The 27,418-nt window shown below is 45.5% G+C and overlaps 1 protein-coding gene across 1 annotated transcript in view; it reads left to right on the plus strand.

Moving 5' to 3' along the window:
- The window catches only part of BMP6 (bone morphogenetic protein 6), a 213,589-nt gene extending 188,241 nt beyond the window's left edge, over window positions 1-25,348 (plus strand). The window contains exons 3-7 of the mRNA XM_003417847.4: window positions 9,005-9,153; window positions 10,036-10,233; window positions 23,739-23,815; window positions 24,583-24,693; window positions 24,781-25,348. Of these exons, the coding sequence (XP_003417895.4) occupies window positions 9,005-9,153; window positions 10,036-10,233; window positions 23,739-23,815; window positions 24,583-24,693; window positions 24,781-24,930 (685 nt within the window). The 3' untranslated portion in view covers window positions 24,931-25,348. The remainder of the gene's footprint in view (window positions 1-9,004; window positions 9,154-10,035; window positions 10,234-23,738; window positions 23,816-24,582; window positions 24,694-24,780) is intronic.
- Window positions 25,349-27,418: the final 2,070 nt, after the last annotated feature.

The following is a 27,418-nucleotide window of genomic DNA, read 5'->3' on the forward strand; positions in this document are numbered from 1 at the left end:
CACAATACTGGGAATCATGGCCCAGCCAAGTTGACACACATTTTTGGGGGACACATTTCAACCCATAACACTGTACTAACATATGTATTTGTAGCAATTTACCCTGGTTTGTATTACTCTATTTTAAAAACTCTGTTACTCTTTTATCTTTTTAGTGGTAAAAGTTTGGACATAATTCACTTTATACTCTATGTTATATAAGAGAGAAGCACAAATCCTTGTTTTACTTTCTAATGTTCTAAAATAATTGATCTGTTTTACTTTCATTCTATTTGAAAACTAAATTTTCCTTATTATTGCACAGTCAGTTCATTGGTATATGGGTGTTTTTTCTATCTAATGGTCCCAATTCACCATTAAGTCCAGATCCGTAGATGGCAGAGGGATGTGTTATGAAAGAATAAAGAAATGAGATCAGAGTAACTGTATCAAATATTTTATAAATCTGCTTGTTTTGGACTTATCAATTCCACTTTATCAAGAACATTTTTTAGAAAATTGATTAGTAGTTTGACCAGGGGAATGCGACCTTAATGAGTGCAGGTTGTACAGAGGGGTCAAAACCTGGCCACTAGGAGCTAAAGATGCCTCATGTCTTTCTTTGAGACCTACCATGTTTTACCCCAAGGTACTTTCTTCCTCTTGGCCCTGATGAAGTATCACCAACATGGGCACTTACCTTTGAGGCTGTGTGAAATGGAGGTACCCCACAGGGGTGATCTTGCCTACAAACACAAATTCTACAGGTCTTTTTGAGTGGCTTGCTGGTCAGTCAACTCTAACACCAGGATGAATTTTTTTTAATTTCTAGAATTTTCTTGTTGAGATTATTGGTTGTTAATAACTTCACTTGCCCAGGATGATCGGATTATGACAAAAGCCATGCCCATTCTCAATGGGATAACGTTGAGAATAACATTGTTACGGAGAGTAACATTATTATGTCCTCGAAGATGGAGAGCGTATTCATCATGAGACCTGGGGTCTAGGAGTTAGTTGAGAACAAAATAGGTAATAAGTGCATTCCAAATTGTAATTTTTCTCTTGCTTCAGGATTTTCTTACATGAAATGCTGCTAACCTGAGTGTGCCAGTTATCTCAATGTTGTTGTTAGGTGCCATCACCTCGGTTCCAACTCATAGTGACCCTACATACAACAGAACAAAATATTGCCCGGTCATGCACCATCCTCACAATTGTTGCTGTGTTTGAGCCCATTCTCACTGAGAGTCTTCCTCTTTTTCACTCACCCTCTACTCTACCAAGCGTGGTGTCCTTCTCCAGGGACTTGTCCCTCCTGAGAACATGTCCAAAGTATGTGAGACAAAGCCTTGCCATACTTGCTTCTAAGGAGCATTCTGGCTATACTTCTTCCAAGACAGATTTGTTCATTCTTCTGGAAGTATATAGTATATTCAGTATTCTTTGCCACCACTCCAGTTCAAAGTCATCAATTCTTCTTTGGTCTTCCTTATTCATTGTCCAGTTTTCACATGCATATGAGGCAGCCGAACATACCATGGCTGGGGCCAGGCACACTTTAGTCCTCGAAGTGACATCTTTGCTTTTTAACACTTTCAAAAGGTCTTTCGCAGCAGATTTGCCCAATGCAATATGTTGTTTGACTGGTTGACTGCTGCTTCCATGGGTGTTGATCGTGGATCCAACTAAAGTGAAATCCTTGGCAACTTCAATCTTTTGTCCGTTGATCTTGATGTTGCTTATTGATCCAGTTATGAGGATTTTTGTTTTTTTTATATTAAAGTGTAATATGTACTGAGGGCTATAGTCTTTGATCTTCAGTAAGTGCTTCAAGTCCTCTTCACTTTATCAGCAAGCAAAGTTGTGTTATCTGCATATCACAGATCATTAATGAGTCCTCCTCTAATCCTGATTTCTCATTCTTCATATAGTCCAGTTTCTCAGATTGTATTTGCTCAGCATGCATATTGGATAATTATGGTGAAAGGATACAACCCTGATGTACACCGTTCCTGATTTTAAACCATGCAGTATCCCCTTATTCTGTTCAAACAATTGCCTCTTGGCCTATGTACAGGTTCCTCATGAGTACCATTAAGTGTTCTGGAATTCCCATTCTTCACATTGTTATTCATGATTTGTTATATTCCACACAGTTGAATGTCTTTGCATAGTTAATAAAACACAGGTAAGCATCTTTCTGGTATTCTCTGCTTTCAGCCAAGATCCATCTGACATCAGCAATGACATCCCTTGTTCCACTTCCTCTTCTGAATCTGGCTTGAGTTTCTGAAAGTTCCCTGCTGATGTACTGCTGCAACTGTTTTTGAATTATCTTCAGGAAATTTTACTTGTGTGTGATATTAAAGATACTGTTCGATAATTTCCATGTTCTATTGGATCATCTTTCTTTGGAATGGGCACAAATATCGATCTCTTCCAGTCGCCTGGCCAGATAGCTGTCTTCCAAATTTCTTGGCATAAAATGCATGAGTACTTCCAGCATTGTATCGGTTTGTGGAAACATCTCAGTTGGTATTCCATCATTTCCTGGAGCCTTGCTTCTCGCCAGTGCCTTCAGTGCAGCTTGGACTTCTTCCTTCAGTACCACAGGTTCTTGACCCTATGCTACCTCCTGAAATGGTTGAACATCGACCAATTCTTTTTGGCATTGTGACTCTGTGTATTCCCTTCCATCTTGTTCTGGTGCTTCTGCGTCATTCAATATCTTGCCCGTGGAATCCTTCAGTATTGCAACTCGAGGCTTGAATTTTTTCTTTAGTTCTTTCGTCTTGAGAAATGCCAAGCGTGCTCTTCCCTTTTGGTTTTCTAACTCCAGGTCTTTGTATATTTCATCATAATACTTTAATTTGCATTTTCACACTTTATGTTATCTGTATTTTACCATGATCACTTTTTTAAAGAAGACTAGGGCCTGACCCTAGTCTTCTTCAAAAAAAAAAATTATCATGGTAAAATACAGATAGCATAAAGTGTGCCATTTTAACCATTTGTAGGTGAATAATTCAGTGGCATGAATTACGTTCAGCGTGTTACGCAGCTATCACCCTTATTTCCTAGTGTCTTCCACCACCCCAAAGGGAAGCTCTGACATCTTAAGCAGTAACTCTCCATTGCCCTCCCCCAACCCCTGGTAGCCACTGCTCTGCTTTCTGTCTCTAGGAATTTGCAGACCCCAGTTTTCTCTATCAGAAACCCTAGTGGCGTTAGGTTAAGTGCTATGGCTGTTAACCAAGAAGACGGCAGTTCAGATCCACCAGGCACCCCTTGGAAACTCTATGGGACAGTTCTACTCTGTCCTATAGGGTCACTATGAGTCGGAATCGACTTGACGGCAGTGGGTTTGGTTTTTATTTTTTTTGGCTTAGTCTTCTCTATCTGGCTGTGACAGACTTTTTACATGGGAACAACAGACAGGAATTTTGCTGAAAAGAAATTTAAAAGAAACTTTCTTTCTCCCTTACTGCCTCTCTCCCCCACTCCCCTTCTCCCTTCCTCCTGCTTCCTCCCTCTCTCCCTGCTTTCTTATGGCAAAATCAGATACATCTTATTTGAAGCCACACTTTTACAGAGTCAGTAGACTAATAAGGCCATGTGCCATTCAAGAAAAGTAAATAGATGTGGGTCAGACCAGAACAGTTTTAGTGACTTGCCGTAAATAGTGTCTCCTAAATACCTGAGTTATTGGAACCTTTGAGGGTTAGCCAGAAAAGTTCTTCCTTAAAGCTGTAATTCTTTTTTAACGCTCCTCTCTCTGGCTGTTTTATAAATGCATGTTAGTAGTGTTTCCCTTCTAGACACAGTGTTTTGCTTGGGAGAAGCCGTTAGAGTAAGACTGGGGGGCCTCAGGACTTCCCCATAATCTCGCCTCCTCCAGCAGGCATTAGCGATCTAGGCGTCCTTCCTGCTCACCCGTTGTGCCCCCTCGTACCCTGACCCTGCTGTGTGATGCCCTCTCACAATTTCTCATCTTGGTCTGCCCTAATGATCTCAAGGTTTGTTTTGTTTTTTCATTTCCAGCTGACATTGGCATTTATGGGCAATTTCTTTGATCACTTACCTTATTCTGAGTCATGATTCAGTATTTGGAGCCTGGACACTGATTTTAAATTTTGGTTGTCCCATTTAACACCTGCGTGTCTTTGATACATGAGCCCTAGCGGCACAGTGGTTAGAGCACCCGGATGCTAATCGAAAGGTCAGAGGTTTGATCCCCCAGCCGCTCCTCAAGAGAAAGATTTGGCAGTCTGCTTCCATAAAGATTTACAGCCTTGGAAACCCTATGGGGCAGTTCTACTCTGCTCAGTTCTGTTTGCTATCTGTGGATATCAACTCAACAGCAGTGGGTACCTCATCTCTCTAGGGCTCCGTCTCCTCAGCTGTGGGAGAGACATGATAGGACCCCCTTTGGGGCCTGTGTGGGAGGTCAGTGAGAGGACCTTATCACTGTAAGCACATAGGTATATTTATCGTCACTCCGGCCTATGTAGCCCAGTGATTTTAAGTCCGTGCTTTATCTCACCTGCCTTCTGAACAGCCCGAGCTTCTAGATCTCAGATTCCAGGCTGCCTTATTGCCATTGTACCATGAAGACTTTTTAATGTTTAAAGCTCAGCTGTCGTACCACGTTGGCTCTTCTCACAGTTCTCTTAGGCAGTCAGAACTGGCATTTTCCTCATTCTGCAGTCAGAGAGGGGCAGTGATAATTCAGTGGCAGAATTCTCGTCGTCCATGGGGGGACCCAGGTTCGATTTTCAGACAATGCACCTCATGTGTAGGCACCATCCGTCTGTCGGTGGAAACTTGTATGTTGCTGTGACTCTGAACATCCTCAATAAGAAGAACTAGGAAGAAAGGTCTGGTGATCTGCTTCTGAAAATCAACCAGTGAAAATCTTGTGGGTTGCAGTGGTATGTATGATCTGCAGCCAGTCATGGGGATGGTGCAGGCCTGGGCAGCTGACAATGATAATAACAGTCGGAAAGAAACAACTTGAATTACTGGGTGACTCAGTAGCAGGCTCAGAGTTCTCAATTTCCAGGAGTCCCTACCAGCCCTGTAGGGATAACTGCAGCCTGTGGATTTAATTTCTTTTCCACATCATGGCTATTAATCTTTTTATCAATGCTCTTCCCCCTTGCCTCAAGGTTAACTTTTGATTCCTATTCTCCCCCTAGAATTCATGCCCTTCTCCTCTTTTCTCTGCTTTCAGTTTCCTTCCCTCCCCCTTTTAATGGAGCCTTCTGTTCCTTCTCCCTCTTCTCACGTAATACACTTCCGTTTCCTTTATTATAAGCTCTACTTCTAAGAAATACAAGCTCACGTTAGCTGTTTCTACCGGTAATGCCGCACTCACACTTGGTACTGGATTTATCTGAACCCACATTGTTGTTGTTAGTTGCCATTGAGTTGATTCTGACTCATGGCGACCCCTGTGTGCAGAGTAGAACTGCTCCACAGGCTTTTCAAGGCTGGGACCTTTTGGAAGAAGATCACCAGACCTATCTTTTGAGGCGCCTCTGGGTGGGTTCATACCGCCAGCCTTTTGGCTAGTAGTTGAGTGCTTAATGTCCTTAAAGATATGGATCTGCTTACTTTGTGCCAGTTGCGTCACTGAAGCCTTACAGAAAGAAACCACTGATCTTCAGCAGTAGCTCTGCACGCTCATCCTCGCTACCTCAGAGGCAGCCTAGTGGTGCTCTTAGCTGTAGTCCAGGAGACCCCACCTCCAGGCAACCCGATGCACAACCAAACAAAATGCTGCCGGGTCGTGTGCCATCTGCATGCTCAGTTGCGTATTGGACTGCTGTGATCCACAGGGTTTTTCACTGGCTACTTTTTGGAAGTACATCAGTAGTCCTTCCTTCCTACTTCATCTTAGTCTAGAAGCTCTGCTGAAGCCTGTTCAGCATCATAGCAACATGCAAGCCTCCACTGACAGATGAGTGATGGCCGTACCCTCAGGAGGTGCATTGGTTGGGAATCGAACCTGGCTCTCCCACATGGAAGACAAGAATTCTACCACTGAACCAAATTCTCACTGGGTCTTGATCTGCAAGATTCCAGCCAAATTCTGCTCCTCTGACATGGCTTTGTCCTCTGCTTCTTTTGGGACCAGGGCTGCTTTTCCCACAGTGCTATTCAGAACGTCTGTGTTATTTCTGGATGAGGATTTTTTACAACCTTCCAACAGAATTTATGCCTTTTCACATCTTAACTTCAAAGCTTGGGACTTGCAGTTCCCTCTTGCTGTTTTCCATGAACACCCCCCGTCTCCGTGCTCACAGTTACCTCAGGCATGGGGGGTAATTTGTCAACAGGGGGGTGACACATACATGTCGGAGAGAGCTTTAAAGATGGCCGGCTGAAGGCAGCCTCCTGCAGACTCTGGTACGCAGCTGAGTAAACTACGTTTAGCTATACCTAGTGTTTTAAGCGTGGAAAAGATGACAATGGAGCTCCCGTCTAACTCTAAGCAGCCATGTAAACAGGAAAACTGCTTCCCCTCTGAAGAACCTAAAATTTTTAACTAGAATGTTTCACTAGCCTCGCTGATATTTGGTGGAATAAAGATGAGTTTTATTCTTTTGTCAAAGGTTGTCTTTTATAATAATCTCAAAAGGCATTGTGTCATCATGGAAAATGCTTTGACTCCAAAGTCAAGTCCTGATTCTTTCACTTGCTAGCTTTTGGTATTGGTTGCATGACTGTAACCTGTCTGAACCTCAGGCTCCCTATCCGTAAAATGGAGATAATGATACTTAACTTTTAGGATTGTTACAGCAAGGTATGTGAAAGCAATTTGTGGTTTATTTAAATGTATACTAGCACTGAGCAGAAACCCTGGTGGCGAGGTGGTTAAGTGCTATGGCTGCTAACCGAAAGGTCAGCAGTTGGAATAGACCAGGTGCTCCTTGGAAGCTCTATGGGGCAGTTCTGCTCTGTCCCATCGAGTGGCTATGAGTCGGAATCAGCTAGATGGCAACAGGTAAGTGTTGGGTTGTTCAAATAGTTAAGCGTTCAACTACTAACCAGAAGGTTGGTGGCAGTTCAGACCTACCCAGAGGTGCCTTGGAAAAAGACTTGGTGATCTGGTTCTGGAAGATCACAGCCTTGACAACCATATGGCGCAGTTCTGCTGTACACACATGGGGTCGCCATGGTGTGTTGTTGACACAACTGCAGCTGGTTTGCTGTTTGCTGTTTTAGAATTATGTAAGCTCATCTTACTAAATAATTCTAGTGACTTTTCTACCCCTGTAAGATATTGCAGCAAAATTTCCAGCCCCAAGGAATTTGAATCTTTTTAAAGAACCCTCCCTCCCTGTGGTGGGAATCCCAGGCCATTTCATGCCAGTGGCCCTGGGATGTCAGCTCAGATTCAGAGTGGCTTTGAGCCACACGAAGGTGGCCATCCCCTAACCCTGATCTAACACGATGTGCAGGCGAGCAGAAAGAACCCCTTATGCCATCTTCCCACATCCTAGAGTTAAATTTGTTAAAAACTATGACAAATATAAAAAATATTCCTTATAGACCCAAAGGAAGGATTGGACTCCATGAGTTCCCCTCAGTAAACCTCAGCTGTGTCTCACAGCTGTACTGGGATATGCTTTAAAAACCTCTCTACATACGTACACCCCCAGTTATAAGGTCTGTACAGAGAAGACTCAGGAGTCATTGTAGGCTCGGAGGCCGTAATGAAAAGGAAAGAACTAACAATTACTCAGAAATGTGAAGTGGCTCTTTGTTCCTCCTTATTTTACTACTGGAACTAGGATGTGAAGATTTTCAGGCCCTGATTAAAAACAAAACAAAAACAACACCCAGCTTTGCTAAGTGCTTATTGTTGTCAGCTGTGACTCTTGATGACCTTATCTACAACAGAACAAAACATTGCCGGGTCCTGCACCATCTTCATGATTGTTGGTAGGTTTGAGTTCATCGTTGTGACTATCATGTCAGTCCATCTCATTGAGGGATTTCCTCATTTTCAGTGACCCTCTACTTTACCAACCATCATGTCCTTTTCTAGCGATTGGTCTTTCCTGATGACATGTCCAAAGTAAACCATTCAGAGTCTTGCCATCTTTGCTTCTAAGGAGCATTCCAGTTGTATTTCTTCTGAGACTGATTTGTTCATTCTTTTGGCAGTCCACAGTATATTCGATATTCTTTGCCAATACCACCTTGATCCTAACTTTAATCTTTTTAAATCCCTTTCCTCACTGCCCCACCCCCTCCACTTTCTCTCTTTGTAGAGTTCATTAGCCATAAAGTAAGCAACCAAACCTATTGCTGTTGAGTCGATTCAGACTCATAGCAACCCTATAGGACAGAGTAGAACTGCCCCACAGCGTTTCCAAGGTGGTAACATTTACGGAAGCAGACTGCCACAACTTTCTCCCACGGATCATGGGTTCGAACCATTGAACTTCCGGTTAGCAGCCAAGTGTTTAACCACTGAGCCACCAGGGCTCTTTAAAGTAAGCAATAAACCCATTGCTGTCAAGTTGATTCCGACTCATAGTGACCGCAGAGGACAGAGTAGAACTGCTGTATGGGGTTTCCAAGGAGCATCTGATGGATTCAAACTGCCGACCTTTTGGTTAGCATCCAAGCTCTTAACCACTGCGCCACCAGGGCTCCAAAGTAAGCAGTAGTGTTTCATTTATTCATTTGTAATTTACTTTAATTCCAAAAAAGATTTGACATGAGCAGCGATAGCAGGGCATTGAAAGGAGTTGAGGGGCCTGTTGTTTCAGATAAAATGGCAGACTGCACATATTTGACAACAGAGCTATGTCTCTCCCATGTGTATTATGCATGTGTCCCCATGGTGTCACGCCTGTATCCACTCAGAGCTCCCACCGGTCACTGGGCATAGTGCTTCCCAGGGAAACACGGTCTACCTTGGGCATGTTTGATTCTGACCCTAGGACAGACACAGGACGACTGGGGGTGACACACCCCTCACTCTGTCATCTTTTCTTTCTTCCAGAGACTCTGACTTGTTTTTGTTGGACACCCGCGTCGTGTGGGCCTCAGAGGAAGGCTGGCTGGAATTTGACATCACGGCCACGAGCAATCTGTGGGTCGTGACCCCTCAGCATAACATGGGACTTCAGTTGAGTGTGGTGACAAGGGATGGTAAGATATGAGTCAGAGACTCCTGAAGCCAGGCAAAGAGCCGTCTGAGTTCATTCCATTTTAGTAGTTGTTTACTAGATCCAGGACAACCTAATTTATTGTTCCCTGTAACTGTTATGGAAACCCTGGTTGCATAGTGGTTAAGAGATATGCCTGCTAACCAAAAGGCCAGCAGTTCAAATCCACCAGGAGCTCCTTGGAAACCGTATGGGGCAGTTCTCCCCTGTCCTATAGAGTCTCTATGAGTTGGAATTGACTCGACAGCAGTGGGTTTTTTTGGATAATTGTTATTGAAAAACCCAACCTTTCTCTCAGGTCTGTTAGAAGGACCTGGAATCAGGGCTGGACTACATCTTCCAGGAAGATTGGTCAGGGTTCCAAAAGTAACAATGAAAGGACAGCTTTTAGGTGGGAGGACATTGAGACTGGGGCAGGGGTAGGGGTTGAGTAAGTTTGAACGTCGGCTGTTGAGTGGGTTTGCCTGGGTACCTTTCCAGCAGCCCCTTCTCCTGAAGCACCAAAGCTCAGCAGCTCTAGCTGCCAGTCCCTGACCCTCATGGGCTCAGACTGTGCCAACACTGCTGGTACAGTAGCCTCACTTGTTGGGGAGATTATGTACGAGAAAGAAGAAAGGATAAGTAAGATTATCAGAAATGGGAGACCCGGGAGTTCAAACCCCTCCTTCACTTGATCCACCTAACTTTGGAAAATGTGTTTGACTTTGTCCATCCAGAAGAAGCCATCAGGATTAAACAGTGTGGATGCTCTTCCCCAGTTCTCATTCTGCGATAGCACCTGGAGGCTAGGAAGACCACTTAGCTGTGTAGCTGCAAAAGTGAAGTTGTGACAACTAAATCAGGTGTAACTGGGTTTGCATTAAAGGTCTCAGCGTCAGCCCGCGAGCAGCTGGCCTGGTGGGCAGAGACGGCTCATACGACAAGCAGCCTTTCATGGTGGCCTTCTTCAAAGTGAGCGAGGTCCACGTCCGCACCACGCGGTCAGCCTCCAGCCGGCGCCGACAGCAGAGCCGAAACCGCTCCACCCAGTCCCAGGACGTGTCCCGGGTCTCCAGTGCCTCAGGTAGGTTCGGGGGAGCCGGTTTCTCTGGGAAGCCTTGGTGGCACCTGTGCCATGACCTTTTGGCTTCCGTGAAAACCAGTGACATGCTGATGATTGCAGATGTTGACCAGCTTCTGCACGGCAAATAAAAAGGCCTGTGCACGTAGTATGGAGTCCCTGGGTGCAAATGGTCAATGTACTCGATTGCTAACTGAAAGGTTGGAGGTTCCATACCTCAGAACAAAGGCCTGGAGATCAACTTCCAAAAAATCAGCCATTGATAACCCTATGGAGCACAGACCTACACTGACACAGACGGGGTCAGGGTAGCCATGAGTTGGAGTCAACTCAGTGGCAACTGGAATATGTAGTATACATGACAGTGTGTCTTCACAGTCAGTGCTTATCCAGATGTGTGCCCAGGGCCATCAGAACTGAACGTCTGTCACCCGAAGGTGGAGTCTGCAGGCTGCAGACATCCTGAGAGTCTGTGTATGTAGAAAGTTGTCATTTGTTTGGCTAGATTTCTCCATCTCTTTCTGCATTCACATCAAGATCCTGAAAGCAACTAGATTTTCTTCTAGTTGCATTATGGCTGGGATCTCGTGATGTACAAACACACTTTGTGCATTTGTGTAGGATGGACTTGTGTTTGTGCTCTTGGGTGAAGTGACAGAAAGTCCACTCAGACAACCCTCTGTGATGGATTTAATTGGCTCACTTAACTGGGAAGTTTAAGGGTTCTAGCTTTAGGCATGGCTAGATCCAGGGACTCAGGTGATATTGGGAGTCTCTGTTTTTTACTCTTTCTATTTCCTTTTGCTGGCTGCATCCCGGGAAAGATTGTCTCCACATGGTGGTAAGGCGGGCAGTCAGTAGTCCCAGGATTTTATCACCCTTAACAGCTGCAGCCTCAGAATGAGACCACCTCTTTTGTGGTAGCCTTGGAAAAAAGCCAGAAGATGATTCTGGATGGCTTGGCTTGGGTGAGCTGCCTACCTTGGAGCTCACTGTCAGGGGCAAAATACTCTGATTAGCCAGGCATATGTATGTGCTCACCCCCAGAGCTGAGGAATAGAGTCAGCCCCATTCCACCCATATAGACTTGGGAAAGGAGGTTCCCCAAAGGAAAACAGGCATTCTGTTACCAGAGGAAGAGGGAGCTATTTATTCAAAGCAAGCAAAAACCAAGCATGCCCACAAAGAAATGACAGCTATAAAAGGCTCTCTTAGGTCTCTATTATCTGTACATGTTGCTATCTTTAGGTACATGCCAGTTTGATGATGAAAATAATAAATGGAGTCACAGTGAAGTTTTGGCTGTTTTCTGGAATTAAAGAGACTGTAGGAATGTGTTCTGCCATTCAGTGGGGGCAGTTTTGGAGAGCCACTGATTCTGACTAAGTTACCACATAAACACGTGCTGTGTGTTGGATGGAAACCCTGTTGGCACAGTGGTTAAGAGCTATGGCTGCTAACCAAAAGGTTGGCAGTTCGAATCCACCAGACACTCCTTGAAAACTCTGTGGGGCAGTTCTACCCAGTCCTATAGGGTTGCTATGAGTCGGAATCGACTCGACGGCAATGGGTTTGTGTGTGTGTGTGTGTGTTGGACACTATACTGGGCATCTGTTCTCACTAAAACCTGCACTCCCAATATCTCCTTTTGATAAATGAGAAAACTGAGGCTCAGGGGGTTATGTAATTGCCCAAAGTGGGAAAATTGTTAATCATCTCTTGTCGTCTCCCAATTTTTAATCGATTGAAAGTAGACCTCTGGAGAAAAAGAAAATAAAAATATAGGATCAGCTTAAATGTTGGTAAAATGGTTTGGGAAATGCTGAGGGGCCTCTTATCACTCCCCCGCCCCCCTTCCAGGGCCTCTCAGCCTTCATCATACTCACCCCAGCCCTGGAGATTCTGATTCTGTTGGTCTGAGGTAGAGCCTAGCAGGGGGTTGACAACTACTGGCTTAGACTTGGGGATTCCACAGTCCTGTCTAACTCAACCAGTCACAGGACACCTGGCCTAGACCCAGCGTATACATTTTACCACAATAAAAAAAAAAAAAAAAAAGGACAAGAGAGGAAACAGCCCCCACTGCCAAAGTTGCAGTTCAGTGCCCTTTGAAATGTCCCCTCCAATACTATGCCTTTTTTAGGAGGTGGTGTCTTAGTCATCTAGTGCTGCTATAACAAAGATACCACGAGTGGATGGCTTTAGCAGAGAGAAATTTATTTCTTTACAGTAAAGTAGGCTAAAAGTCCAAATTCAGGGCGTCAGCTCCAAGGAGGGGAAGTCTTTCTCTATCCACTCTGGAGGAAGGTCCTTCTCATCAATCTTCCCCTGGACTAGGAGCTTCTCTGCTTAGGGACCCCAGGTACAAAGAACATGCTCTGCTCCTGGTGCTTCTTTCTTGGTAGTATGAGGTCCCCAACTCTGCTTGCTTCCGCTTACTTTTTATCTCTTAAGAGATAAAAGGTGGTGCAGGCCACACCTCAGAGAAATTCCCTTTACATTGGATCAGGGATGTGACCTTAGTAAGGGTGTTACAATCCCACCCTAATCCTTTTTAACATAAAATTACAATTACAAAATGGAGGACAACCACACAATACTGGGAATCATGGCCTAACCAAGTTGACACATATTTTGGGGGGACACAATTCAATCCATGACAGATGGCATTAAGGCCATTCATTGAAACACAAAGGAAAGGGGAGTAGGTGTTCCCTCCTGACAGCCAACTCACATTTCTAGTAAGTATTGGATTTAAACCCAGATGTGTCTTACTCTAAAGCCAGAGCTCGTGAGTTTTAGGTTCCCTTTGACTGTTGAAATAGCCTAGAAATCATGCATGAAGTTGAAGAGCAGTGGAATTTGCAGTCAGAAAACATGCTTCCTTTGTTCCTAGCCATATGACCTTGGACAAGCCGCCTTAGCTGTTTCAGCTTCAGTTTACCCATCTGTAAAGTGGGAGTGCATAACTAGTACATTGTAGATTTGTTGAGACTAAATGAAAAGCCCTTAATCTGGTTTATGTTGTTGTTAAGCTGCCATCAAGTAAGACCCCTACTCATGACAACCCCATGCACAATGGGATTGGACTGTTGGGATCCATAGGGTTTTCACTGACTGACCTTTGGAAGTAGGTAGCCAGACCTTTCTTCCAAGTCCATCTTAGTCTGGAAGCTCCACTGAAACCTGTTCAGCATCCTAGCAATATGCATAATAGCACTCAAATATTAGTTTTATCCAATTGTAGGAAGTAGATTCTCAGCGCCTATGTTAGGATCCCTGGAAACAAAGTAAAATAGTTCTAGAGGACGTCTGGATTCTTCCAGGTTACTGGTGAATATTTCTAAATGTCGTTTTCAGTGGCCAGAAAGAGTAAACACACGTCCCTAAAGTGCCCAAATTTTCCTGGGGGAAAAGCATCTTCATATTAGGTTCTGACTTCGTAAGTCATTGCTTTTACCAGCAACTTGGATGCAGAAGCTGAGGGCCCACCACCCAGTGTGATGTCACATTTTGCTTCTTGTCATCCTGGTGTTTCTTAGCAGCCCCACACAGCAAGGGTGTGCCTGCCCTTACCACCAGAAACAGGCAGGCTTGGGTTTAAAAAAAGAGGAGAGGAAAAAGGAGAGGTGCCTGCTGCCTTTCTTCACTGCCGAGGAAGCCTGCTGAACAGAGTTAGCAATCTCCACTTCTTCCTACAGGGTGTGATGATGACGTCTTCCAGAGCCAGGCTGAATTCATTAATGACCTGCGGTCAGTTTGGGGACTGGGCTCTCAGACACGGAGGCATCTCTTGAAATGCTGATTGGTTTTTAAAATTAAAACTTCACTTGATTTATTCCACATCCCCCCCGCACACACACACCAATTTTTTTTTTAATTGAGAAAACATGTTGCCCTTGATATTTGGCTTTAACAATGTCACCCAATGATGCTTTTCCAAGTTCCTTTCAACTTTTCTCCAATTTGATGAGTTTAAATTAAATACAAATATGAAAGTTGATCTCATTTGTAGTAAGATGCAAGCGTGTCTGTTTTTTTCTTGGTCTACTCCCTCATCCTGCGCCGCTCTACCCTCTGCTTCCCAGTTTGCTTCACTCCTGTCAGCAGTGCTAGGGCAAAACACTTCCTGACAAATGCCTCTGGTCTCACATATTCAGAAGCCCAGACCCCCAGGCAATTAGGTACAAAGGATACTGCCTCCTTCTCTCTGTGTTCAAAGACCCCTTCCCCCTCAAAGCTCAGCTGAGAAATTGCTCATATTAGGCCCACCGTCCAGAACATAGTTGCCGTCCAGTCGCCTTCAACTTCTAGCAACCCTACGTGTGTCAGAGTAGAACTGTGCTCTATAGGGTTTTCAATGGCTGATTTTTTGGAAGTAGATTGCCAGGCCTTTCTTCCGAGGTGCATCTGGGTAGACCTGAACCTCCAACCTTTCGGTTAGCAGCCGAGCACCTTAACCATTTGCACCACCCAGGGACTCTGGGCCCAGTGTAGTGCTACTTTATGTACTTGGCTCTTGCTTCCTTATTTACGCTTGCTGTTCATGAGAGCGGATGTGCAGAGAAGAGATTGCTGCCCAGGAAACGTATCCAGAAGAATGGCGTGCACCCAGAGGAATAGGCCGTCTGGGTTCAGCCCTCCCTCCAGGCCCCTGGGGGCCAGATGCTGCTGTGACAGAAGAGCTGTGGGGTCTGGTGTGACTCCAGGCAGGGCTTTCTCCTTGTAAATCTTCGGGAAGGTGGAAGGCAGAGATTAGTTGGCCTCTGCTGCCCCCTTCTTTCACAACCTGCTGCCAGCAAATGAACATCTCTGCCCTGGAACCCACCAGAGATTGTCCTGCATCTGGATTAAGAGAAGTTAATGTAATTCATCAAATCGCCTGTCATCAGGGTGAAACATGGCAGGGAAGTATGCGGCTATTTTTGGTAGTGAGCTGTTTATGCCTGAGCCTGCAGGACTAGTCCACAACAAGGCAAAGGCCAAGCACTCCCGCCCACCTCCTCCCCACAGCCCACCAAAGCCTACACTAACATCTGCACTTTGCTTTCAAGCTGGACTCTCCAAAACAAATGCCCTGGACAGTGAGGCTGGGTCAAGTCTCCTGGACGGTCCTCCCTTGCTCTTGCTTCTCTGCAGCTGTCTGTTCCGGATGAGTGATGGATGCTGGCTGTGCTGCACTTCTCCAGTGGGCTTGGATAGTATTGGGACAGGATCATTTATTGTTTTTACACATGGTTTGCTAGTTCTAGTCCAAGCTGTACTATGCAGCCTGTTGGGGATTCTAGTAGAATCTGCCAATTGTGTTTTAGCCTCTGTTTCTTACCAGCCTGCCGATCTTGTTCCAGCCTGCCCTTGGGTTCTTTAACTCTCATTTGGTAGTCTCTTTCTACTTGCTGCCACTTGTCTGCTTTCATAGTGTCTTTCTCTTGGGGTCCATTGTTTTGTCTTCTGGGGGACCGTGATACCACCTGGCCAGGCCATTACAAGGGCTGTGTACAAATGGCCTTTGAAGAGTGGTTCCATCCCAGTGTTTCTAGATACTGATCTGTATAGCTAATTCCCAGGATCTTTTCAAGGCATCTTTGGGAGGGGGCAGTTAGTGTGGTTTCAAGTTAGCTGGGGAGTCTGAGGTTGTTTGCCATGTCAGCCAACTGGCCACCAATATTGTGATTTACAGTTGTTCTTTGATTTGGCAGTTGATGGTTTGGAAGTATTTTCTGCCACTTTTAATAGTTTCTGTAAGATTTGATTAAGATGACCTATAAGGTCTCTTTTATTCTTGGTATTTTATCTTGCTACCACCCAGCTCTGCCATCCCTCTATGAACCAGCAAGCCACCAGACCCTGTCTGTCCTTTAGAGTGAGTCCTTCATTGCTTCAAATGCTAACTGTTAGCATTTCTTGGAGCAGTTCTCCCATCTCTCTCCAATCCACCCAAATATGTGTCTTTGGGGACCCAGAAAAAATGTGGTTCTGGCACATTTAGTTACACCGTTGACCTAATGGTTGTTCATATTTTCTATCCCTTGAACTTTCCAGTCAGGACCATCTGATATATTTCTAGCATAAGGAAGGTAACCAGAATTCATCTCTTGCCAAATAATTGTTTGGGTAGTTTCTTCTGACTATGAAATCTGTTGCTGTAGATTGCAAGGAACTCCAGTCGACAGACTAGGGTATCTCCTTCTTCCTGACCAATGTTTATGTAGCCCTTTAGTTCGTAGGTGTCCGCACTAGTTCCTCATTAATTTCCATGGACTCAGCCTACCTAACCTGTCTAGGTTGACCACCATAGACATACAGCAAAGCTGGGGAAGAAGGGTTATGGGTAAGGACTGAGAATTGCCAGTCTATTGTTCTTCAAAGGAGCTGGAAATCTTAATATGCTGTTTTGACCTTAAATTAAAGTTTTAGGGCTTGCAGCTTGGCTTTCAGATGTCTTAGTTAAGACGTAGAGGCTTGTTCAGGGCTTTCTACATGAAATGAATTCTTATTTCTCCACAGCTCTGGAGGATAGAAATGGCATTGGTGATTGAACAGACAGAATCATTTCAAACTCTATTTTTATAATACTTAACTCCTCTTCACTGTTATTCCATTTAGGGTAATAGTTACCAAGGACTAAAACAGACTGGGAAGCTACCTTCTACCCTACTCCTAGGTTCACCCCTGTAAATGTGCTAATGGCCAGCAATGCTAAAAGGCAATAATAAACCATGTGTCGTCAAGTCAATTCCAACTCGTGGCAACCCCATGTGTTACAGAATAGAACCGTTCCATCAGATTTTCTTGGCTGTAATCTTTACAAAAGCAGAGTGCCACACCTTCCTTCCGTGGTGCTGTGGCTAGTAGTCAAGTGCAAACCATTTGCACCACCCAGGGACCAAACCAAAAAAACAAACCCTTTGCCATCAAGTTGATTGTGACTCAGAGCAACCCTATAGGACAGAGTGGAACTGCTCCATAGGGTTTCCAAGGCTTGAATCTTTACAAAAGCAGACTGCCGGATCTTTACCGCAGAGTGGTGGGTTCAAACCGCTGACCTTTTGGTTACCAGCTGAGTGCTTAACCACTTACCACCAGGGCTCCTTGAGGCAATAATAAGGAGGCATAAATAAGTGCTGCAAGATGCCTTCATAATTCACCAACTATTACCAACTCCCAAGGGCCCTGGGGGCCAGGAAAGTCAGCACAGGAAGTGGCAGAGAGAGTGCTTGGAGCACAGGAAGTCTTATGGCTTGGTCTTTAAGAAATCCTTTGTCTGTTTTTAAGATCATTAGCTGCATACCCTTTTATATTAAAGAAAAAAGGCCGAGAAGAGGCCAACTTCCCCTCTCCCCGTCTCACCCTACCGATTAAATGGAGTCTATGCGATCTTACAATCCTGGAGCAATAATACCACCTCACCACTGCCTCTCAGGCTAACCATCCTGATCATAAACAAAATCTAGACTCTGAAAACCAAGCCATCCTCCCCTAATGCTTTATAGGATTGCTGACACCAGAAATCAGAATCCTAGCGTGCTCACCTTGCCCCCGTATTGTCTGTGACACAAGGAGCTGGGGCAGCCCATGTGTTCCTCAATCCCGGCATTGATGCTGCAGCGGGAGAACGGGAGCCAGGGCTGTGTTCTGGGTAAGGCTGGGCCCACAAGGCCTGCAGGGAGGGGAAGCACGGCCAGGCCAAATGAAGACAGAGGGGCCATTTTAACAGCCACTCCTTTGTCCTTGCCCTTTTCATTCTAGTAGAGAAGGAAAATAAAAGTAAAGAATTGTTCTCTCTAAAAAGCACTTTTTCTTTGGGAAGAGTCTGTGGCCTGAGCTCAGAAGAGCTGAGAAGCACAGAGTGGGTCCGAGCTCCCGCTGCTCTGGTATTTTCCTAGCTGTGTGCGTGTGCATGTGGGGGGCCTGCAGCTGGTGGGCGGCGGGGGGCCAGCGACCATGGCGAGGAGCCCTCACAAAGGAGGGGGGCTGCCTCCCCTCTCACCTGGTGGTTTCTCTGGGCCTTTTCTCCCCTCTCCATTCCTTCTGCTGTTTCTCTCTCATCCTCTGCTGGTGTAGGGGAAGGACAGGGGTGGGGCTGCGGCACCCCTGGGCCCTGGGCTTTAGTTTGGCTGCTGCCCTTCCACACTGCTTGTGAGCTCCTTTAGTGTCTCCACTCTCTAGGGGTGACCAGATCACTGTAGCACCTGACTCACACCATGTCTGCAGCCCCCACACACATGGTGCCCTCCAGGTGGGCAGCATGGCATCCCTGAAAGTCCAGGCCACTACTGGGCTACTTCTTTCTCATCCAGGGCTCTGACCATGAGACTCCATGGCCTCAGTGCCAGGCAGGCCTATGCATCACTGCTTTGCTTTCCTAGAGCCACCATAACGGAAATACCAAAAGGGGTGGCTTTGAAGAACAGAAATCTATTTTCTCACAGTTCTGGAGGGTGAAAATTCAAATCAGGGTCAGGGCCAAGTGAGTTTCCTCCTTGTCAGTAGTGCCAGGTGTTCCTTGGCTCCTTGTCCTGGGGGGTGACCACTGGCCCTGGCCTCCACACTCACGTGGAATGACTGGATGATCAGATTTCACTTCCTATGTTCAACTTTCAAAAAATTTCTCCTGGGACCAAGACTGGGCCTTTAGCACAGCTGCGACATCCTGGGAAGTCCCTAGTGTACAAAGACAGACTCTCCATCTGAACGGGGTAGTCTTGTTGCGAGAGAAGGTGATGTCATGATTTCCGTGTTCACAGACCGACCTAGGGTGCTGCTCCACCGGGTCTGGGGTGGGCTCAGGAATTGGCACTTTAAATGAACACCCAAGGACTCTCCTGGCCCGGCACAAGCAGGCCACCGGTCCAGTCTGAGGGTCACTGCCCTTGGGGATGGCTCTTCAGCCTTGGGGCTGATGCTCTGGGGGTTGGGCCTCGCTCCAGCTCCCTGACTTCCTCTCTCTGCCCTGCCCAGCAGACCCCTTTGAGCAAAGCTGTTTACCTCCCTTTATCCCACTGAGTGGATGTGTTCCCATTAAGTATTAATTGCATAAATTTTCACTGGCCCCATGCAGACCAGTTATCTAAACAAATGCAGGGCTGGGAGGAGAGATGTTTTTCTGAAATCCGTCAATCCCTCCAAAAAAAAAAAAAGAAAAAGGCATGGCAGTGTAATTACACCACAGAAGCCAGGATCCTGACACCTGAAAGCAGACACGAGTATTCTTAGGAGCACTGACCTCCACAGATATTTATCTGTTCCTCGCCAGCACTGAACATAGAGCTATAAGGAAACGTAAACAAGGCCTGAGATTATCTGGAGGAAGGGAAACAGGAGAGGTGAATTCCTCCCTTTCCTCTCTGGCCCCATCCTTATTAACAACAAAAATGCCAGTGTCTGGCTCTAAAAAGCTGTTCTTACAGAGAGAGTTCTCTTTGTGGAGCAATGAGAGGGTCAAATTAGCAGCAAGTTCACAAATGGAACTTATTGGTGAAGATATAAAAAAGGCCCCATCCACAGCGTCATCGTGGTTCTTTCCAGCCTAAAGAGAAACTCGAAATCCAGGGGGCGCTCAAAAATGTCAGGACTTGGCTCTGGCACCTGATGAGCTTTTAAAGCAAACATAACAGTTGTCTGACATTTCTTACACTGAGATCTGTGTAATACAAGCTCCTGGAAACAATAAAAGAAAAGAGATAGTCCCTGCTCACGTTGCCTGGCCTTGGAAGGGAAGCTGCCCATGGACGTCAATGCCAGTGTCTCCAGGCTTGACTTGGGGAGGGTTGTGGCCCCAGCACAGAAAAGGTATTTTGAGGAAGCTTACTTTGGAAGAGCTCTGGCAAAATGAATTTGGAGTGGAAAAATCCCAGGCTGAGACAAAGTAGGCGGTCATATGCTTTCTCACCTAACACAGGACAACTTCCAGAAGGAAAAGAGGCCAGGACCTTGTGGTCTTCACACGGAAGTGACACATCTCCCAGGGGCCTATCTATGAAAATAGTGCTTATGGCAATTAGTGTTAAATTGCTGAATGATCTCTCACAGCTGGTGATGGAAATGGTGATGGCCAATAGAGACTGCTTGTTAGCACCCTCCTCAAGTAGCGCCCAGGGCACGCACCCTACCTGCCATGCCTTAGTTACTTACGTCTCTGCATCTCCCTTCTCCCCACGGTTGGGGAGAACGCAGTCCCGTGGCCACACCTAACCGTAGTGGACAATGTGGACAAGGAAGTAGGTTTTAGTAAACACATAGCAGACCGTTCCTTGAGTATGCCATGCAGGCTCCTTCCTCAGAGCCTTTGCTTTTGTCATTCCCACTGTACAGAATATTCTCCCCACAGGTAGCCTCATGACTTGCTCTATAATTTCTTCCAGGTGTCATCTGCTTAAGCGATACCTTAATGGAGAGACGGGCTCGTCAGCCTCATATGAAATAGTGACCCATTCCTGCTGTGCACTCCATATCCCCCAACTATTGGTCAGGGCTCTTGATTGCATACAGTGGAAGCAGACTATAATTAACTTAAGTGGAAAGTCATTAATGTAATAAAGGGTATCAGGGAACTCGCCGGAGAGCCAAGCTCAGGAAATCGAGGCCCAGCTAGCGTCTGCTTTGGATGTCATCACTGGGCTATCACTCAGGACCCTCGCTACCATGCCCCTCATTCTTGATGTCACCTTTGAGTCACTCCCTCAAGTTATATATTCCCACCTATCTAGGAATTCCCCAAAATGAGAAGTGTTACTGGATGTTGGGTACTAAAAACAATATCCACTACAGCTGGGTATGGAATGCTACGTTGATGATATTTTATGGCATTAACTTTTTGTTATTCATTTTTGTTAAGAAGTCCGCTATTCATCTACATTGTGTTCCTTTGTAGGTAATTTTCTTTTCACCTCTGGTTGCTTTTAAGAATTTATGCATTTGATATCCTAGTGTCACCAGATGTGGCCAGATGTGAATTTCTGTATCCTGCTTAGGACTCATGGCTTTCCAGCCCAAAGCTGTTTGCCTCTCTTCAGTTCTAGAAAATTCCCAGCCAGTAAATCTTCAGATATTTTTTTCCCATTACTGTCTTCTGAAATTCCCATTAGAAGTATGTTGGACTTTTTCATTCTGTCTTTCCTATCTGTAAAGAGAGTAAGTCATATTTTCTGGCCATTTGATTCTGTGCTGTATTTTGAGAGTTTTCTTCAAATACATTGTTCAGTTCTTTAACTCTCTCTTCAGTTATGTCTAATCTGATGTTTAACTAATCCACTTAATTTTTATTTCCCATGATTATAGTTTTTATAAAGTTCTCTGTGGTTCTTTTTCAAATCTATCTGTTCTTTTTCCATAATGGTCTTCCTTTATGATTTCTATTCCTTTTTTTTTTTTTTTAATCTCTTCCATTATTTTAGTCATTCTTATTTCTAACCTCTTTCAGAGACTTGCCTGCATCCCTGGGGTCCTGGGTGTCCTGTCTCTTGCCTTCTCACTGTCCTCTCAGGATAGTACATTTCTGTTTCTTTTTTGTTGTGAAGTTGTTTTCAGCAGGAGGTTTTTTTCTTGTTCTGTGGTGGTGGTAGTTTGTTTTCGGTGCCCTAAGTTATGAAAATTTTCCTACAGTCTGGCTTTGCATTTGCCTCTTCCAGGGAACCTGCAGTCCTAGCCAAGTGGTTCCGTGAGGTGAGGTAGGCCGGTGGGAGGAATGAAAACCTTTAGAATCAGCAGACCACCTCAGAAAGGGGGCCTGTCTCTTCTCCCACATAGCTGACTGGGCTGAACTGGTACTGTTCGTCCAGTTCTCTTACAAAACCTAACATCTGCTCTGCTGTCTCCTGCCTCAGGGCCGGGAAGTCCTGAAAACCTGATTCAAACAGGCTTTGAACAGTGAGGTAGTTTCTTGGCTCAAGCGATTGAAAGGTAGAGCAGTAACATGCACATGACTCAAGGTTCTTGTATCCACCAAAGTTCGTTTTAGATTTAGAACCTGTTTCCAAAGTGTTTTCCTCACCTTTCATTTCTCTTCCCTCTCTGGAGCTGTCAAGCATCACTACCAGATTAATCCTTTACAATCACAGTTTTGAACATGTCACTGTGGCTCAAAAACCTCCAAGGGCTATCTTTGTGCTTCTGCTAGAAAGTACAAATCATTTTGGCTGGCATCCTAGGCCATTTATTTCTCCAACTTTTTCTGACCTGACTCCTCTTTGCTGCTGTTAGTTGTTCTGGGGTCTGCTCCGACTCGTGGCAACCTAACGTTGGTATGCCTGAATCCATTGTTGAGGCCACTGTGTATTTTGAGTGCCTTCCAACCTAAGGGGCTCATATTCCAGTGCTATACTGGACAATATTCTCTTGTGATCCATAGGGTTTTCACTGGCTAATTTTCAGAAGTAGATCACCAGCCTTTATTCCTAGTCTGACTCCTCTTTGTTGTTAGGTGCCACCGAGTCGGTTCCGACTTACAGCGACCCTACGTATGACAGAACAAAACACTGCCCAGTCCTGTGCCATCCTCACAATCATTGTTATGCTTGAGCCTGTTGTGGCAACCACTGTGTCAGTCCATCTTGTTGAGAGTCTTCCTCTCTTTCGCTGACCCTCTTTACACAACCTTAAATCTGGTCATTAAACTCACTCCAGGGTTACTGCCTTTTCCTCTGGCTCCCCCTGAACTCTCCCTTCCTCTGAATCCTAAATGTTCTTTTCCTAGGGCCCTTGCCCATATAAGCATTCATATTTTGGTTGTTTGTACACAGGAATGGGTACTAAGTTTTTGGAGGAGAGAAGCCCTGTCTACCTTGCCTCCCTGTTTCCTGTGGTTCCTAGCAGAGGGCATGCCATATAATAGCTGCTCCAACCCACCTCAGCAAATCTGGTCACAGTGATTAGGTTAAGCCAGGCTGCTCACTCCTGTATTGCATAACGCGGGTACAGAAGCTTCTGCCTGGGGACTCCTGGCTTAGAAGTCATTGCTGTAGAGCAGGTATAATAGCTCAACACCAGCATAAGACTGAAGGATGGACAGTGCCAGCGATCTTGGTTCCTGCGCAGGTCTCTCTCTCACCCAATTCCTTGTTCTCCTGCATCCATCATGCTTCCTTCAGCATACTGTCCTGGTCCAGCAGCTATCTTTGAAACACCTATGCAGCTTCAAGACTGTCCCCTTTTGAGATTTATCAAATTTTGGTACAGTGGTCTGTTTCACGTGAAGTGACATCTTCCAAATCAGGAGCCTTGGGGTTCTGGGTGTCCTGGCACATCCCCCACGGGCCCAGCACATTGTCACTCAGTAGGGTTCACAATGAAGGACTCCATTCATGTCAGCACTAGGTGCTGGGCACCAGTGGGCCCGGCACTGACAACACAGTGGTCATAGTGACAAAATACGAGCCTTGCAGCAGCCTTGTTCTCACCTGTCCCTGGAGCCCAGTACAGTGCCTGGCACACAGCAAACACTCCACGTAAACCCTTCAATGAAGGAATGAACAGAGGAGTTAATGGAGCCATCTTTTGCTCTCTAACAGATTACAACAGCAGTGAGCTGAGAACGGCCTGCAGAAAGCATGAGCTCTACGTGAGCTTCCAGGACCTGGGATGGCAGGTGAGTCTTATCAAATGGCGGCAGCCACCATCAAAGACTGAGAGCTTCAGGGCTGAGTCCTTAATGAAGGCACTTCTGAGCCCTTACAGTGCTCAGCCCTGGGGGTCAGACTAAGGAAGGCCTAGCCCACCTGTATACCCAGCCAGCCCCTTTCCAGGGTGCCCCAAGCCCTGTTGTGATCCTTCCAAGTCAGTAGCCCCAGTTTACCATACTCTTCCCTCATTCTTTAAAAGCCCATATATTTATTTAGGCACTTACACATTTTTTAATCTATTTTGAGAGAGTTGGAAAAATCTGACGTAATGGCTCCATTCTCCAGTGGCTACAAATTGGGCCACCCAAACTGTCCAGAAGAGCAGAAATGTCTTGCCCCAAACCTGAGTGCCACCACCAGTCTGTAAGGAAGGAAGCCAACTTAATTACAGGTGATGAGCAATGGAACATAGCTTCAGTGTGCAGGTGGCATCATGATGCCAGTACTGTGGCCTCCTGGAGCTACTCCTTTAGATTCAAGTACAAGAAGCTGGTCACCTGCATGCTTTCAGGCACACAGGTGTGGAGCAGCTGGAGGTGGGGTGTGCCTCCTGAGCGAGCCAGGGCTCGAGAGTCAGACCAGGTTCAAACCCTGGCTTTGCCACTTGAATGTCACCTTGGAAAAAACATATACTTCCCCAGGTCTGTTTCCTTACCTGTCCAGTGTGGATGAGACGATATAACCAGTGCATGTAATTCAGTTTTCTGTTTGCTTCCTTTTGCTTTAAATGAAGGACTGGATAATTGCACCCAAGGGCTATGCTGCCAATTACTGTGATGGAGAATGCTCCTTCCCCCTCAATGCACACATGAACGCAACGAATCATGCCATCGTACAGACCCTGGTGAGCTCGCGGGGATACTGAACTTTGGGAGTAGAGGTCATCTGAGACCACAGGGAGCTCACAGTACTATCTTCTGTCTTGGAACAGGTCCACCTTATGAATCCCGAGTATGTCCCCAAACCATGCTGTGCGCCAACCAAACTAAACGCCATCTCGGTTCTCTATTTTGATGACAACTCCAATGTCATCCTGAAAAAGTACAGGAACATGGTGGTAAGAGCTTGTGGATGTCACTGACTGGAAGCTAGCTGCTGGGGATTCTGCCTCAGATTCCTGGATTACGTCTGCCTTAAAAACACACAGGAGTGTGGGAGAAAGGAATGGGACTTTGAATCACTCACCTGCCGGTGCCTTACTGCCCAAGGAAGACTTTCAAGGACTTTGCTAGTCATTTGCTCCCTTGGTAAATAACGTGAGAAGCTGGTTTGTAGGAAGCTGAGCTTGAATGTCTGTATGTCGGTTAACTACAGTAGCGTAACTTCAAAGGGTTTTCCCAGGAAATGCCCACCAAAATTAGTTTTACTTTTAGATCAAGCTATTTGTGGTATTTGTGAGTAAACAGGGAAAATAACCTTAAAGGAGTAAAGCTATTCTAGGTTGACCTCATAAGCCAGTTCATAGAGTCTGCCAAAGGAAGACTTTACAGATGACAGAAATTGACGGAAATGCCTCTATCCATAGCTTTCATTCCCAGAAAGGCTAACTTCACGTCGGGTCAGCAGCCAGGGCCGCAACCAGGGCTGTTTGGAAGTGCCTTTGTCAGGGTCCTGTGCGATGTGTTTGTGCCGGGAGTTTTGTCGGGGTAAAAATATACTCTTTCACTCAAAACCAATCGTATCATCTGCACGCCCTGATCTTCCTGTCTGCTGTATCCTTTGCTGAATTATAAGAACCAAAAGCAGACCTGTCATACTTTGAGACAAGAAGCACTTAGTTGCCATCATGTGAGCTGTGTAACGTGTGAAGACAAGGCTGCATCTCCTTTTTGGAACGGCTCTCTGAGGAGCACATTAACTTCCGCAGCGCCAGCTCCAGTGTCTCATCTGTTTCAGTAAAACAGGTCTTTGCCTTTTACTATACGGCACGCTATGTCCCAGGTTAGGACCAGCAAAGGACACAGAGGAAGAAAGGGACACCCACCCTCTAAGAATGGGCTTGGCTCAGCGTGCTGTTTATGAACCGAAACCACGATTTTCTCCTGCAGAAAAGTAAGGCTCAGAGTAAATCTTAGAATATTTTTAAAATATCTTTTTCACAGTCATGTATTAGGAAATCAATTTCATACTAAGCTGATTAAATAATGCATTTATAATCTCTAACTGTTTGGACTTACAGCCTTTTTTTTGTAAATATAAACTATAATTTATTGTCTATTTTATATCTGTTGTAACATTTAAGGAAAGACTAGACTTTTTTTAAAAAAGAGTTTATTTAGAAAGTATCATCGTGTAAACAAATTGTACCACTTTGATTTTCTCTTAATACAAGGCTCATGGTGCCAAGCTCAAGCCCCCTGAGAACTGGGTGCTTCTCTAGGAAGCTGGGGTTTTTAAAACATCCATGACCCATCCATGATTAATAAAGGCTTCCTGGAAGGCAGAGGCTAGCAGACATGTTGTTCTGTGATCTTCTGCCTCAGACAGTATATGTGGTCTCATTTCTGAGAGTCCCACCACACCAGTTACTTTGGGCCAAACGACAATGTCATCCTGTGGGTGGGAGGGGGATGAAGGGTGTGGGACACAAGGTGTTATCTTAGGAAATAACTTGATGGTCAAGAACACAGAGACATAGCCTAAGGGATCTCAATCCTGCAGTTGGTTACTTCCCAGGTGACATCAGAAATGTAACAGCCTGTGCAGCACAGGCTAGAAGGGCACTAAAGACTGAAGACAGCCCTGCCCCATTCCGTCTTTGGTCTTAAGCTCAGCCTTCTCGAAGGCAGACAGTGTACAGCAAGTCCCTAAAAGGACTCCTTGTGTTTTAAGGAACAAAGTCTGAAACTGCTTCCAGTTAGGGCCCTCTGCAGGGCCACAAGGTCTCCCTGGTTCCTGGACACCCAGACCAAGGGAGAGTCCCTCTGTTCCTGTTGCCTCAGGTGACAGGTACAGCCAGAGTCTTTTTTTATCAGTTAGTTAGTAGAATAGTCAGCAGGAGCCTTGTGGAACATCCCATGTCCACATTTTCCATGGCAGACTATCCCATTTTAAAGTCTACCTGGACTCCGTCTCTGTGGTAACGTAATTAACTGATGAAATCTTCCACCCCATGAGAAACAGACACAGGTATCCCTTGAACAATGATAACTAATGTGACAAAGAGACACACATGGAATTATGGCATCAGCATTACCTTAACTCAGGCACATGTCAACAGTACTGCTGCTGTCTGGTGGCTGACCTCTGCTGAGAAGAGGCAGCAACCCAGCAGTGGGCGAGCGTGAAGGGTATCTTCCAGACGTGTGGGTTTTTGTTTCCCAATCTGTTCCAAGCTACTGATCAACCTCTTTATTAATAAGCCAATCATGACCTTCAGGTCAGAGGAGCATCAATACTGCCACGGGCCACCTTTCCCATCCTCGTGGGCAGTTCAAAACTACGATGCTTTCGCCAAAATTGCTCTGGAGCCAAAAATACTATGGCAGTTGGATTTTCCTCAACTCTATTTTAGTCTCAAAGGAAACCATTTAAATTTCATCAAGAGAAGGTGAAAGAAAGGGGACGTA

This window comes from Loxodonta africana, chromosome 1 (genome assembly GCF_030014295.1).
Source record: "Loxodonta africana isolate mLoxAfr1 chromosome 1, mLoxAfr1.hap2, whole genome shotgun sequence".
Taxonomy (NCBI): domain Eukaryota; kingdom Metazoa; phylum Chordata; class Mammalia; order Proboscidea; family Elephantidae; genus Loxodonta; species Loxodonta africana.